The sequence below is a fragment of the Abramis brama genome (assembly GCF_963993115.1).
Source record: "Abramis brama genome assembly, chromosome: 16".
NCBI lineage: Eukaryota > Metazoa > Chordata > Actinopteri > Cypriniformes > Leuciscidae > Abramis > Abramis brama.
The window spans coordinates 32,084,860-32,099,303 of record NC_139978.1 but is presented as its reverse complement, the minus strand read 5'-3'; the positions used below and the strand labels follow the sequence as shown (position 1 = coordinate 32,099,303).

Here is a 14,444-nt window from a genome sequence, read left to right as displayed (position 1 = left end):
CTAAATAAAGGCATGTCATTGACTTAACCAAACCTCAATTATATTGGAAAAGAGAACCTTTTGCATTTTTAAAGTCTAAAAGAGTATTCTTTAATTATTAATCATGTTTTCCAAATAAGGGCGTCTCTAAATGTTCCTTATAGAATTTAGGAACAAATTTGTCCCCAAACTAAGTACATCCAAAATCTCTAAATTATCTTAAATAGCCCTATATATTTTACTGACAAGCTTTTTACAGACAATATGCATCAAATTATATCCCATATCAGTTTTGACCTGCAAATATTCCATGAAGCAAAATATGGTCTAGAGTTAAGCCTTCTGATTTGTATCTCTATATGCAGATTTAATTCAATAATTCCTGCTAATCAGCATTTAGACCTCATTTTAGCTTTTGGATGACAAAGTCAGGCTTTCTGGCTGATGATGCAGTGCAGTTGTTTTAAAGTCATCAATTCAGCGTTTACACAGAAAACAGATGCTTTTTATTCAGTTTTGTGCATTTGCTCAACCTGGAGCCACTATAGGTGAGAGATTTTCTGCTTTTGACAGGATGTCACACCGGTTAGGCTGAAGTGAACAGACGGTGTTGTTAAGGTACTGAATCACAAAAAGAAAATCCCAAAGGAATACTAATTGTTTTTTTAAGCATAATTTGACATTCAGTTTTATTTATATAATCCTTTTCACAATACATTTTTTTTTTCTCAAAGCAGCCTTATAGAGCCTCAATGCCCCCAGTGAACAAGTCAAAGGTGAAAGTGGCAAAGAAAAATCTCAGTAAGTTGGGAAAACCCATTCTCTACTGACTGGCACATATGTAAATGCACATGTGCCAAATATTATCCACTTGCATAATGTGTAATAGCAGATATACTAGCAGATGCTTATTGAATAAATAAATAAATAATAATAATGTTACATACAGCAGGATCTTATCTGATTTATAATGATTCTTGATTTATAAATGTGAGTTTTTTCACAAAGATTTGAACCAAACTCTTAATGTGGATTTTTTAAAAATCTGTTTCTTGCAATGAATAAATATTACAAATGTACAGCACATAACATGCTCTGTTAAGTTCTGTGGAGACTGACTTTACCATTTAATGTTTTTATGCTTGCAGTCACAGCCATGTATGGATCAATGACATGATTTATTTTTATTTTTTTATTTTTTATTTTGTCTGCATCTATAAATCTATTAAAATGCATTAAAATGTATGGCATAACCAAAATGCTGTAAGCCGTTTTGTTGTAAATTGACAAGAAAACCATAAACAGAGAGAGGACACAAAGGAGCGAAAAATATTTGTTCTCCTTTTTCTGAAATATTTTGATATTTTGTTTGGGTCAAATGGAGTAACCCTCAAAAAAACGTAATAATATTCATGACTAAAAAACGTTTTTCTGTTGTTTTGTTTTTTATAAATAAATAATTAAGCTGTATGTAGGCTATATGTGTATTTTTTTTTTAAGTATGTTTTGCTTGGTTACATTATTATTTAAGAAAGTTATATGCTGAAATGTAAAAATACATTTCTAATATCTTAGCACATGTTTTAAACTAGACTTTACCATTTAAATCATCTGATTTCAATAGTCTGATTTCAATCTGTCTGAGCTAACCCAGTAAACAAATATTAGTATTGAAGCTTTTTTCCCCACCACTATAGCCTACTCATGCATTTTGCAGAAATGTAACTCCATTCTAATAACAAGTAGTGCTTGAGGTCCCTAGCAAAATATATTGCAGAAAATTACAATAAAAGAGATGAAAATAAACAGCAACACTCCCCAAACTGAACATGAGGGGTAGAGAGACCAGCATGACAGCATACGTGGAGTGAAAAGAGAGAGAGTGGGAGAGACACACACACATTTCGAGAGCAACAGAGCGAGAGGAAGGGAGGGGAATCGAGCTTTTAGGAGATTTGATAGAGATTAGAAGCGGCACAGTGTTGAGAAACACTGCATGTTCGATATGAATATCATTTCATGGTGAAAACGCAGAGCGAGGCGAGAACGCGGACAGAACTGAGGAGCGCAACACTGAATGAATGAAACAATGGAAAAGAGCTCCGGCTTTCTTTAAACAGGTCATAGGTGATCTCAATAGGTCATAGGAGAACTAAACAAATGCCCAAATCTGCAGGTGGTTTGAGTGAGTCGTAATGTATTCGAGGGTTTGAGGAGAAGTCGTGGATGTCTCGACAGACTTGGAGAAAGTTCAACATCAGGATGAACAGGTAAAATAATCGGACAATGATGTTTATGTTGTAAATCTTAAGTTTTTGTCGTGTTGTAAATCTTTCACACATGTCGTTTGTCGCGCGCGCCCACAAAGTTTATTCGGTTTTCAGTCAGTTTTTTCTTAAAGTCATTAAAACATGATACAATGGACGGACAAAAAGTACCATGGTATTATCATGTTTTTATTACCTTTTTCCTTTTCTTTTTTTATCCATGCAACACGGTAGCTACTCCAAGAAACTATGTAAATGGAGTAGCCTAGTAAATTAATTAAATATCAATCATACAGTACCACGTCAAGCTACCATGGTATTATGCTTTTGGACAATGGTATGATGATATTATAGCATTCCTTGAAGTGCCTTGAAGTACAATGTAAATTCCATGCTATTTGAATATGCGGTAACACTTTATTTTACGTTCTTGTTACATATGTTAGGCTACATGTACCATAGTAATAACAGTAAATAATGCATAAATAGGCTACATGCAACTAACCGTAAACCAAACCCTAATCCTACCCTAACCTATAGTAGCCTAAGTAGCCTACATGTTGTTAAGTAATATTAGTCAGTACATACATAGCCTACATAATTACAATGTAACAATGACACCTGAAAATAAAGTGTAACTGAATATGCTTAGGATATTATGCATTGTACCATGGAAATAGGTTTTTGGGACAAAGAACCATAATAACATCTTTTAGGAAACTATTATTATGGTATTCCTTGAAGTACCTTGGAATACAATGTACATACTGTGCCTTGTATATAAATGCATATGGTAAGTAATCATGCATTCAGTATCATATGTGTTATTTACCATTATCTAATAACATCATTGTATCATGGTACTTTTTTGTAAAGGTAAATAAGCCTTACTTAACAGATTAGTTCATAAAATATATGAATCAAATTTTTATTACATTTTTAATTCAACATTAAAGATGTTGAGCATTATATAATGAAATAATGTTTGTTAATGTGATTGATGGACATTATTATAAAGTGTTACCCTATATTCAACTGTTCTGAAACTTCTGGCATTCCCATCATGTTTTATAGGTATTTAAAAAGCCTCAAATTCAATAGTGAACTGTAAACGATACTGGCATTCAAATGCTGCTGAAATTGCAGATATTCCACAATGTTTGCATTTAGTCAACAGAGCAATCTCAAAATTTTGGGCAAACATAATGTAAAGAAATGGGCTGGGATTTAATTTTTTTTCTCTGTTGGGAAAAGCCATTCTGATCATTTTATCAATGCATCTTTAATCCTGTATGGATTTTGTTTCCTTGATGTGCCTCTATTATGCAAATTTAGTGTAGTGAGCATATGATGTGTATAAGCATTGGAAAGGACATAGGTCTGCATTAACAGTATTGGATGCATTATTTCATAATGTAGATATTCATATAGGCCTTGACATGTCCATCATGATTACACAAAAGAGGAGTTAAGTAGCTCTTGTAAGGCTTTGACAACCATAGCAATATAGATGACTTTTGTGCTCTTTTGTGCAGTTGTCTGAAGCTCCTTTTATCTGCTTTCCATGTCCTGTAGGATGAATTCCTAGTTTCTTAATCCATGCTATGAGGTCTGTTGAGTCTCTTTGAATTATCATTGCAACAGTGAACCCCCTGTCGGCTGTGTCATGCGTATGTGCATGAGAGGTCAGCATTTAAAAGTCTTCCATTTGTGTGAACACAATGTCATGTGTCGTCAGGGATGTTTGCAAAAAGTGTTGTAGCTGCTCCCTGTGCCCTCTCGCATAATGTCAAGAATTCACAGTGTGTGATCTATGTTTGTTAATGCGTGTGATCTGTTAGATGGCCCTAGAAAAATCAGCAAGAGTTCATGTGAAATCCTTCACGACAGAAGTGATTTTTTTTGTACTCATGGGCACTTAGTTCCATATGCAGGATTTTTTTTTTTGCTAACCACCTGAGCCATAAAAGCCATAAATAGTGAGACTAATTATTGTTGAGAAGCAAGAAAATGATGTAATGATAACTCTGATTGGCTGATGGCAACACAGGACTGATGGACTGAAAATCTTCAGTAGTGGCTTTTGATGTCAGGAAGATGGGGAAAATAATTTTTACGGTTTTGTATATATTTTATTTCAAGTTTTTAACATAATATTCAAAGCAAGGAGTGCAAACAAATAGGGGTGGGGCTCTTTTGGTACCTCGCGATTCGATTCAAATCGATTTTTGAGGTCACAATTCGATTAAAAATCAATTCTCGATTTTCATATTTCGATTCGGTATGCATAGATTTGATTCTAGTTTACTGTTTTGTGTTACTTTTCCTACTTGACTGCAGTAGACAGTTTAATAGGTCTTGAAGAAAAAATCTTACTGAATTAAATGTAAACCTTGACATTTATTTAGTTTTTTCTTCCCAATTTAGTCAACCCAATATTATAAAACAAATGCCAGCTGACTTCAATCATTACACACATGACTGGCAGTCTTCTGTAATAAAGCAAGGCAGCTCTGAGACAAACAGAAAAACTACTTAGTACATAAATAAAACTCCTTGATACAGCTACTTTTGAATTCGTCAGTGAAGGAAGATGTTTTTGTGTCCAACGCTGTAGTAATAGCGTCTACCAGCAGGGGCTAACCAACCTAACCTTGGTTGTAATATTTAAAGCTACACTGTGTAGGATTTTCTTCCATCTAGCGGTGAAATTGTTTATGACTACCAACTGAATATTACTTTCTAGCCCCTCCCATTCCGAGGGCGTTTTAACTCCTACGGTGGCCGTATTATTTCAAATCTGCCGGCAGTCGCGAGTAATCTCCCCCTCGCATTCGTCACGGTGCCACTGAGTGTCAAAACGCGAAAGGCGAGGCTTGAATTTCCAGGTATGTCCCTCTTTGGCTAATGTATTTTCAAGATGGAGGTGCAACATGGCTGCCGCCATTTGAGCGACTCGCTCGTATGTATTCTGAATGGCAGATTCTACGCTTACGAGAATACTTAATTAGTTGGTAGAAGTAATTACACATTAATGAGCACATATAATTTTGAAAGAACAAAGTGTTTTTTGCTAAGAATCAACTTAAAAAATTACACAGTGTAGCTTTGTTTTCCTAGTAGCAATCAGAAATGCCCAGATATGACATTACGAGTTTATCAAGGTTTTAGTTGTTCACAAATTCTGAAATTCAACAGAACATTTTTCCGTAACCAAAAAGCTGTGTACATTGGTTGCATGACATAGGCCTTGTCCCAAATCAGACACTTGATGTGCATTTCTTGTGATGGTCAAATGTTGTATGTGTCAGTGAAACCAACAAGACCGTAGCATGTCTCATTTGTCATTTTATGATTCTGAAGGGATCTTTTTGCACCCTCGATTCACCCTTTTGCCTGTTGCGGACTATTACCTGTCCTTTATGCATCATTACATCACCAAAGTATGCTCATGTTGGGCGGCATTTGAGACTGGACCACATTTTGCTGTGGCTCTAGCTTGTTTTCTGCGCAATGTAGGATTTGCCAAAGTTCCTTTTGTCCATTATATCCTGAATGAACCCTCATATCCAGGTAACAAGAAGATGAATGGGTTTTCAAAATACCCCCAGTGTCGGTTACAACTATCATGGACAGTCTATTGCAAAGACCCTCAGCTTATATACGAACTGCTGACCTCATTATTGCAGAATGGTCCATCTTAATCCAGGTACAGTTCCTGTATGCGACACTCTCTTTTGTGGCAGGTCACTTTGACTTCGTCTAGTCTATCATTTCAGAACGAGTTCTCTCAAACTTCCCAACGGCTCCTAATGGATATCAGCTGCACGATTTAGGTCTAATACGATGGAAAAAAGCCCCCAATGATTTGTTGTATTATCCATTATTCCAGCCCTTCATTTCTGAAGAGTGATCACATTATCTTGAGTAAGTATGTCACGCTGGGAATGACCTCACCATTTGTCACCAGCCCAGACACCCGAATGGGCATTAATAGTTTCAGCTGATGAATTTTAAAAAGCATTAACTGGGCCTCTGTTCACAGACTACGAAATGAAATTGGGATTTTAGTTGAACATGAAAATACCAGAAATGTTTTTTTTTTTTTTTTTTGGCTGAGGGATTAAAGAAATTGTGTTAAGAAATTAATGATTTATCTTTTTTTCCTTTGCAGAGGCCATTCCTAATAATTAGGTTTCTACTTTAATTCAAGTTCTTAGTGATATAATACTTAAGTTAATTGCATATATTGAAGGAAAAGCAAAGAAACTCAGTGAAAGACAGAAATCTATTATAATAGTCTTCTATTATTGAGTGCTACAGCTAGTCATATTAGCTGTCTCTGATGTGCAAATGATTTAGAAAGCGTTTTCCTCTCCCTTTTCAAATGCCTCATAAACATGCTGCTTTTTCATTGGTGGCTTTTATTGCTTGTTTACAGGTTTGTCTCTTTCTTTAGATGGGATCAGCTTTGGGAGGTGTCCTGTGAAAACCGTTCGCCCTGTCTGAATGCACAAAGCGGTCTTGAGTTTATTTTGATGCCACGTTACAGCATGCGGCCACTGTGCTGTGTGCGCCAACCATGCGAGGTCCTTCACAAACAGTGATTACTGTGATTAGATGATGCCACCATGGATTATTAAAACAGCCCATTATGTTTAACAGCTTCAAATGATGTTTTATCACCGTGAAAATGATATTTACCAGAGAGAGCGCAGGGAAAAGCTTGTCTCCTTCGATTACCGCCTGACGTTGTGCCTCTGCCACTTTAGTGTCAGCCTGGAATCAAAAGGAAATGAACCCACTTTCAAAACAATTAGTTTGCAATATTAAATATGTCTTTTAATTTCAGAAGTATCAATGTGGTGCTCTGGCACTTTACACACACATCTTCAGCTCATGTAAGGGGGAAAAAATGTTTGATAACAGTATCAAATTATTTCTTTGCTCTAGATATTCAATCTGATTTGTGTTAGCTGAATGAATTTATAGGGAAGGCAAGAGAAAAAGCCTTTGGCAGGCAGGACGAGAAGCTGGCGTTTAGAGCATAAGGGTTTAGGATTTGATTAGGCTAGTCCAAGCAAATGCAATATCCAGTTCCTACTGTAAATGCAATCAAGGCTCATAAAGAACTGAAACACCAGCGTTCGATATCTGAAGTTTCCTGCTGAACACCTGTCACTGAGTAGATGTTGCAGTTTTGATCTAACGCAAAGCAACTGCAGCAAAAGGCATATGCATTCGCTACAGCGATGTGCTCTGGAGTAGTGTAATGTAAAATTTTCATCAAAGTGTAATGCCTCTCTACTAAGAGATTCTGAAAGCTGTCAGATGCAGCCCCATGATTTATCCTTCCTCTCTCGTGCATAAACCATGGCTTGTGTTCGGAATGGAATTATTGTGTACTGTTGACTGCGTGCTGAAAAAACAAACAAACAAAAAACGAGTTTGACTTTGGCAGTCTGATTCAATAATTAGTATGGAAGGTGATGCTAAAAAATCTGTTAAAGCTTTTTACCTTCATAATTTTCTTGCTACTTCTCAAATGCCTTTTTAGGGTCCGAGCACCAATGGTATATTTATTATTATTATAATTTTATTATAAATTTTTATATCTTTTATATTTTTACTTTCCCCTTAAAAAAAAAAATGAAATTACCAACTTAATATTCAGCAATATTATTGATTTGACTGCACTGACACTATCGGTAGAAGCTGAATAATTGCACTATTGTCTTCTGTAGAGCTGTTTTATAGCAAAATTGAGCTTGTTTCATAATGAATAAACTTTTCACAGTTATTGAACTGAACTGAATCAACACTGAACTGAAATGAGCTGAATAACGACACGATTACAGCTTCTTTACAGCAGAACTTGAATTTGTCTATGCATATTTGATGAAGTTTGCATAATTAATTCTGTTACTTTGTTACCTGTTACCTGTTTATTACTCTGAAGCTGCTTTCAGACACCTTTTATTGTATGAAGCGCTATAAAAATAAAAGTGATTTGACTTGACCAATTATACAACAAAAAAATAATCAAACAATGCCATATGTAAATGTGCAAAGAAAAATGAAAGTAACACTTGTGAATAGAATATTTTATTGTCATTTCCATTCAAGTCAAGCTCTAATAGATACTGTTTTATAATAAAATATTATTATTTAATAAGAAAATGTTATTTATAAATTGTTTTTATCGTTTCTATTTAGGATGCATAAAATGCTTGGTATGAATTTAGTCTCAGAAAAGTCCAATTTTTCCAGTGATGGAAAAAATGTAATTTCCATCACTGTCATTTCCACAGAATGCTACAGTGTGAAGCAAAATCATTAGAGACATGCTGAGGATGACATTTGTTGATTCAGGAAAATGACAAATGTGACAGAATTCTCCTGTGTTGCATCTATAAATAAACTTGTTAGTTTATACTCAAAATCATTGAAGAAGCACCATCTTGATTCTCATTCATATACAGGTATGTTGATCTTTCCCCGATGGATTACTCTTTCTCGCATCTCTGAGTAACGGTATGATCATCCTGTAGAGAAGAGCAATATTCTACACACTCTCAACCTCAAAGTTAACTTTTCTTGTATTGAAGATTCAGCTACTGGCTACAGTCTCTCTCATTCTTAGCTGAATTCTGTCTTTTGTCTTGCTGCTTTCTGAGCAAATTCAATCTTCCATTGAACTTTGAACCCTTTGGAGAGGCACTCTTACCACAGCTGGTCTAACAATCAGTACACATCAGAGCAGTTGGGATCCATTCCCTGGAGCTTCACCACACGCCAGCCTATATCACTCTCCATTCACAGGGTTTCAATGCAGTGCCTTTCCCAGTGGATGCTTTCAGAATGAAACCTGCGTTCTTTAAAGCATATTGTATCTGATCTTGTTTATGATGTGTTATACATTGTGCATGAATAGTTAGAGAGTACTAGAAATTCAAATTACTCTTATTTTTTTCCATAAAACACTATTGTAGAATCATTGTCATAAGAGCGTGTTGTGAATCCATTGATTTCAATGGGAACAGTGCATTGTAAGAATGTAGAGTTAAAAGTTTCAAGTTTTGCTCTAGCACACTGATGTGAGGTGGTTGCCAATTTGATTCATGATGTTTACTTTTTTGTGTGTTACAATTTGGATGAATTGGTGGTCTGGGTTGCAAAGTCAAAAGTCAAGTCAAAAGGGCATGCAGGACTTGTATGAGTTTAATATGTTAGGGTGCATGATTAATCGAAATAAACCAACATTTTTAAATGGGAATTGCAATAAAGAAATGAAGACAGCCAGAAATATTAGTATTGTAATTTTTTAGTTCTAATGTAGTTTTTTTTTTTGTAGTTCTAATTGTTTTAATGTACACCCCCCTCCCCTATTCTTCTTCATATTTTTGTTTATCTCCTACAGGTTCCTCAGATAGTGGATGAACACTGACGTGTTTGATTCATTATGACGTCACACCCTCCTCCATTCTTGCTGAACCATCAGGTCGGGATGTTCCGGGGTTTAAGCTGGAGCAGCTGTCAATCTACCATATGGCCACTCCTCTTGTGGATTCTGTGGGTGTGGCTAAGCCCGTGTTCATCGGTTCACCACCACTCGCACCCACATTCCATCAAAATCCCCGGAGACATCACCTTGGGAGGCCTTTTCCCAGTCCATTCCAGGGGTCCCGCAGGGGTCCCGTGTGGAGAAATAAAGAAAGAGAAAGGAATCCACCGGATGGAGGCCATGCTGTACGCACTGGACCAGATCAACAGTGACCCAGAACTACTGCCCAACATCACACTAGGGGCCCGGATTCTTGATACATGTTCCAGGGACACTTACGCTCTAGAGCAGTCTCTGACATTTGTCCAGGCTCTCATTCAGAAAGACACGTCTGACATCCGCTGCTCCAATGGCGAACAACCAATCATACGCAAGCCTGAGCGTGTGGTGGGCGTGATAGGGGCGTCAGGCAGCTCGGTGTCCATCATGGTGGCCAATGTCCTGCGATTGTTTGAGGTGAGAATCCATCCATCCATCCATCCATCCATCTGTCTATCATTCTCTCCATCCATGAGGCTTATTAAACCTTTAAATAAATTAAATTAAAAAATATAATTGTATGATCATAATTAGTAATATGAATTTCTTGAAAATTTCTTTAAATTTAAGTTAACATTCAGTTTGATTTGCAATTTTGCATAATGTTTGCCACCTCAATTCATAACCAATTCAAATTCAGGAATGTTCTGAATGAAACACAACTTTGGTATATATGTGTATTTTCTTCAGCTTGCAGTGATTTCAACATGTTCCTTGATCAATATCTTTGTTGGTCTTCGAGCTACAATCTGGAATTCCTGGAACGACATCAAATCAGAAATTCAGATTTTTACAAATAATTTTAGGTTTACATCAACCTTTAATTTCCCTTTGATTTTAGGGGTAGTTTTAGTTTGATAGTCTGATTGTCTGATTTTCACATTGACCCTATTATTTTTTTATCACTTTGTACTCCCATACCTTAGGGTTTGCCCCATTATACCTGTCAGTCTGCATCAAAATGGATGGTTGACTGGATCTCGATGCCTACAGGCCAAGACCTGGCGTTAATTGACGAGGAGGATTAGATAGACCAACTGATCATGGATTCAGCCTCTATCTCTTTGGTGTCCCGCAGGCTTTTGAATATAAGTTCGGCTTTGTCTTCAATCCAGCAAGCATTTAGGCTAATTTTTATTCTCAACAGCTCTAGATTCTGATTCTATGCAGTACCAAACTTTCAATTCTCAAAAGATGTTGCAGTGGTAGTTTGTGCTGTTTGGTGCAGCAATCATTAATTCTGCGTTCTGCGCTTGTTGAATTTTAATGGGAAGGTTTGGAGAATTCGCGTCTGGACCGCAATAACACTGGGCTGACATTACAAAGCTCCATGTGTTGTGGCGATAAATGTTTCATCCACATCTCGAAATGCCAACCTCCCGTGATGCTTGCCATGGTGGGGGAAACTATCATTGCATATCATATTCACTTTGAGAAGCAATCATATTTAGTGATCCTCATCCAAACACGCAGAGCTTTAAAACCCTGTGATACTTTACTTTGCATCGTTGAACTAACTTTACTCTGTCATTATTGTGGCAACTGCTTATTATGTTTAAAATTTTACAGTTCGATTTAAACCCCACATTGTTCGTGCATCATATGACCTCTTATCATCTCAGCCCAATAATAGTTGCTAAACATTTCCTGGAAATAAATCTTGCATGTGCATGAGTGAACTTGTGACTCAGAGTGTCCAATTTGCTTGTCTGAAAAACTGGTGAGTGCATTGTTGTTGGATCAAGCTCAATTTGGACGAAGATTAGAGAGCACATTTGTGTAATCAGAGTTTTTTTTAGTGTGTTTGCTACAACAAAAGCATGGAGAAACAACTACAGCGAGAACTGAATAGCTTGGCAGGGACAAGGTTGTGATTGGGCATAATTGGCAACCACAAGCATTTATGATCAGAATTGTTCCCACAACAAAGCACAAAACCCGTGCACATTTTTCCTTTAGCAAACAAATGCTGGAGGAGGTTGAAACAAGTGCGAACAACTATTCTTTTTTCGTCCTGAAATGGCTCCAACTTCCTCCCAAGAGGGTCATTCTTGGTGGCTCCCTCATAGTGCAATATTAGACTCGTCTGAGTACACATGGCTTCCTGGCATTGAACACCCTGCCCGAGAATGAGAGAATCTCTGTGACGAATGGTGTGATTTGCTCCCCTGGTGTAAGCTTTTTTGAGAGGGCTATCTTGCTCCCTATATCCTCGGGTTCCACAAGACTCAAATCCCTTCCTACATGGTTCTTATGTTTGAAGCGAAATGAAAATCGGACATATTGTTCTCAGTGCATGTAGAGGCTTTTTTTCTCTTTTGTAAGGTGAAATGGGAAATTGATTTTATGAGAGTCGACCGAGTGACAGACTAATAAAGCTTTTTTTTTTAGCTCGTCCCTAATGGAACAAGACAACATAGTCAGAGGGATTCTATATGGCTTCTACGGTTCAGTGTACTCTGGTTAAGACTCCAAGAGAAGCTGTTTTGAATGTCATATTACAGTTTGTGCTCCCTTAACCCATCTGTGGTGCATTACTGAGCTATAAAGAGCCCGTACTTAATTTGTGAACAAAGCTCTTAATGATCGCCGATTGATCTTAATCGACCTGCTTTGGTAAAACAAAAAACCTTCAAGAGAGACCATTGGGAAATAAAACCACAAATGAGATCTCTTTAATCTCATCTGATTCTTGTAGGCAGCAAGAACATTTCTGCTTTGCTTCTGCTAATCATACAGTAGATATGAACTGAGCCCTTTCTCCACATGATCTGAGCTGCTCTCTACATTCAGTTTACAACTCTATACACTTGTTATACTTAAAAATGGACTCCTTTGTGTCTATTTTTAGTCCTCCAAGTCCCTTTAAGCCAAGTCGTTTCAGTTGGTGGCGATCTTTAAAACGCCTCTCAGGCAGCCTTTTCAGTCATGCAAGTACAATTGTCCAAAGCTGTTCACCAAGCTTAAATTTCATATTTGAAATCACCAATGAAATCTGACAACAGCTGTCTCATTCATTTGGTTTCTAAATGCTCAAATCATTACAAAAAGCTGATTTTTTTTAGGCTGGACTGTATGGACCTCTTTTATTTAGAAGCCTGAACTTGAATCAGACTCAGCCAATGGACTAAAACTCTGTTTCGGTAGTCACGTGAAAATGCGGGACACATTTTTAGCGCAATTTTCCACCGGACAAAATTGCGATTGTTAACTCATGATTTCTGTTCTGTCTGTGCGCACCAATCTTGCACTTCTATCTACTCCTCAACCAGACCACCTAGAGACTTCGGGTTTTCGGCATTATGTTAAGGAAGGTCTAATCTCGGGAACGCACAAAAAAAATCCAGGAAAAGATTTACTATCTCTTAGTGTTGTGATCCCATGAGGTCAGAAAATTGCGCTAAAACACTCAACGAGTTTTTATTACTTGTTTAAATATAAAGTTTCATGATTTACAAAGAAAATATAAAATAAATATTGCAAAAATTGCAAAAATTATTTCAATATAATTGCTCACAAGTTTAAATTTAGGGGTTGGGGTTCGGGACAGCCACCTCCCAATTGAAAGTACCTAATAAATTATGATTTTATTGTATATTAAGCTTACTGATATTTTAAATATTATTGTGGGATTCAATAGATAAAAGAAGGATCTTAGTAAACATCTAAGATTTGATTAGTTAAATGCTTTTTAAATGTGTTTTTTTGGTTCTGGGACAGCAGTTTGCACCAATTCTGCAGAATGGCCCATATCTAAAAAGATTATACATAAAAAGATTTTATTTTTCCAAATGAATTTTAGGGGAAGCATCTGAGATGAAGTTGAGTTTGCGTTTGGATGTCAGATTAAAGTGATCGCATGAATACCAAGGCCTTACGTGTTTATTTGTAATTGATCAAAGAAAAAATACAGCTTTATTGTTCCTAAATACAGCATTTCCAGTTCACAGTTGTCATGGAAATTCTGTAATCTCATTAACAGCACCATTGCTAAGCCCCTAAGTTGATTTCTGCCCTTGTCAAATGCATATTTAATTTTTTTAGGGGATCCCATAAGCTGGTTATGATAAGATGTCAAAGTCATATTTGTATATTCTCGTATTTAACTGTGTATGGTATACGAAACATGAACATGAAAGTCAGAAATGCCTTCAACTGGGCACTGGGAGGCTTTTTGCTATAATAATAGTGTAGTTATGATATTGACATAACCTGATGATAATACCATGATATTCTTTATAATACCTTAGGGTACATGAATATACTACAGTATATTAAAGTATTATGGTTTCACAATCTGATTCCAGCTTAGTACATTATGGTAAGCATACACTAAAAATGGTGTAAGATTTACTTTAAAACTATTTTCATTGTCTGAAATTTCTCAAATGATTACAAAAAAACTACAAGTAATGCATTGAATTAAACATGACATTTTGAGGTAGAAAGACTGAAATAGAATCTTAATTAATCTTAATTAAACATTGAAAAAGCAGGTCACGGTGTCTATATTTAAAATGTTTCTCTATTGAATATTTTCCAAACAGACTGAAATTCAAATTTCATTTAAAATATACAAAAACCATTGAGTGCAT

General features: G+C 36.3%; 1 protein-coding gene across 1 annotated transcript in view; it reads left to right on the top strand.

Annotated features, from left to right (window-relative positions):
• The first annotated feature begins 1,843 nt into the window (after nucleotides 1-1,843).
• The window catches only part of grm6a (glutamate receptor, metabotropic 6a), a 56,437-nt gene continuing 43,836 nt past the window's right edge, over nucleotides 1,844-14,444 (top strand). Inside the window, exons 1-2 of the mRNA XM_084138609.1 lie at nucleotides 1,844-2,249; nucleotides 9,667-10,266. Of these exons, the coding sequence (XP_083994735.1) occupies nucleotides 9,709-10,266 (558 nt within the window). The 5' untranslated portion in view covers nucleotides 1,844-2,249; nucleotides 9,667-9,708. The remainder of the gene's footprint in view (nucleotides 2,250-9,666; nucleotides 10,267-14,444) is intronic.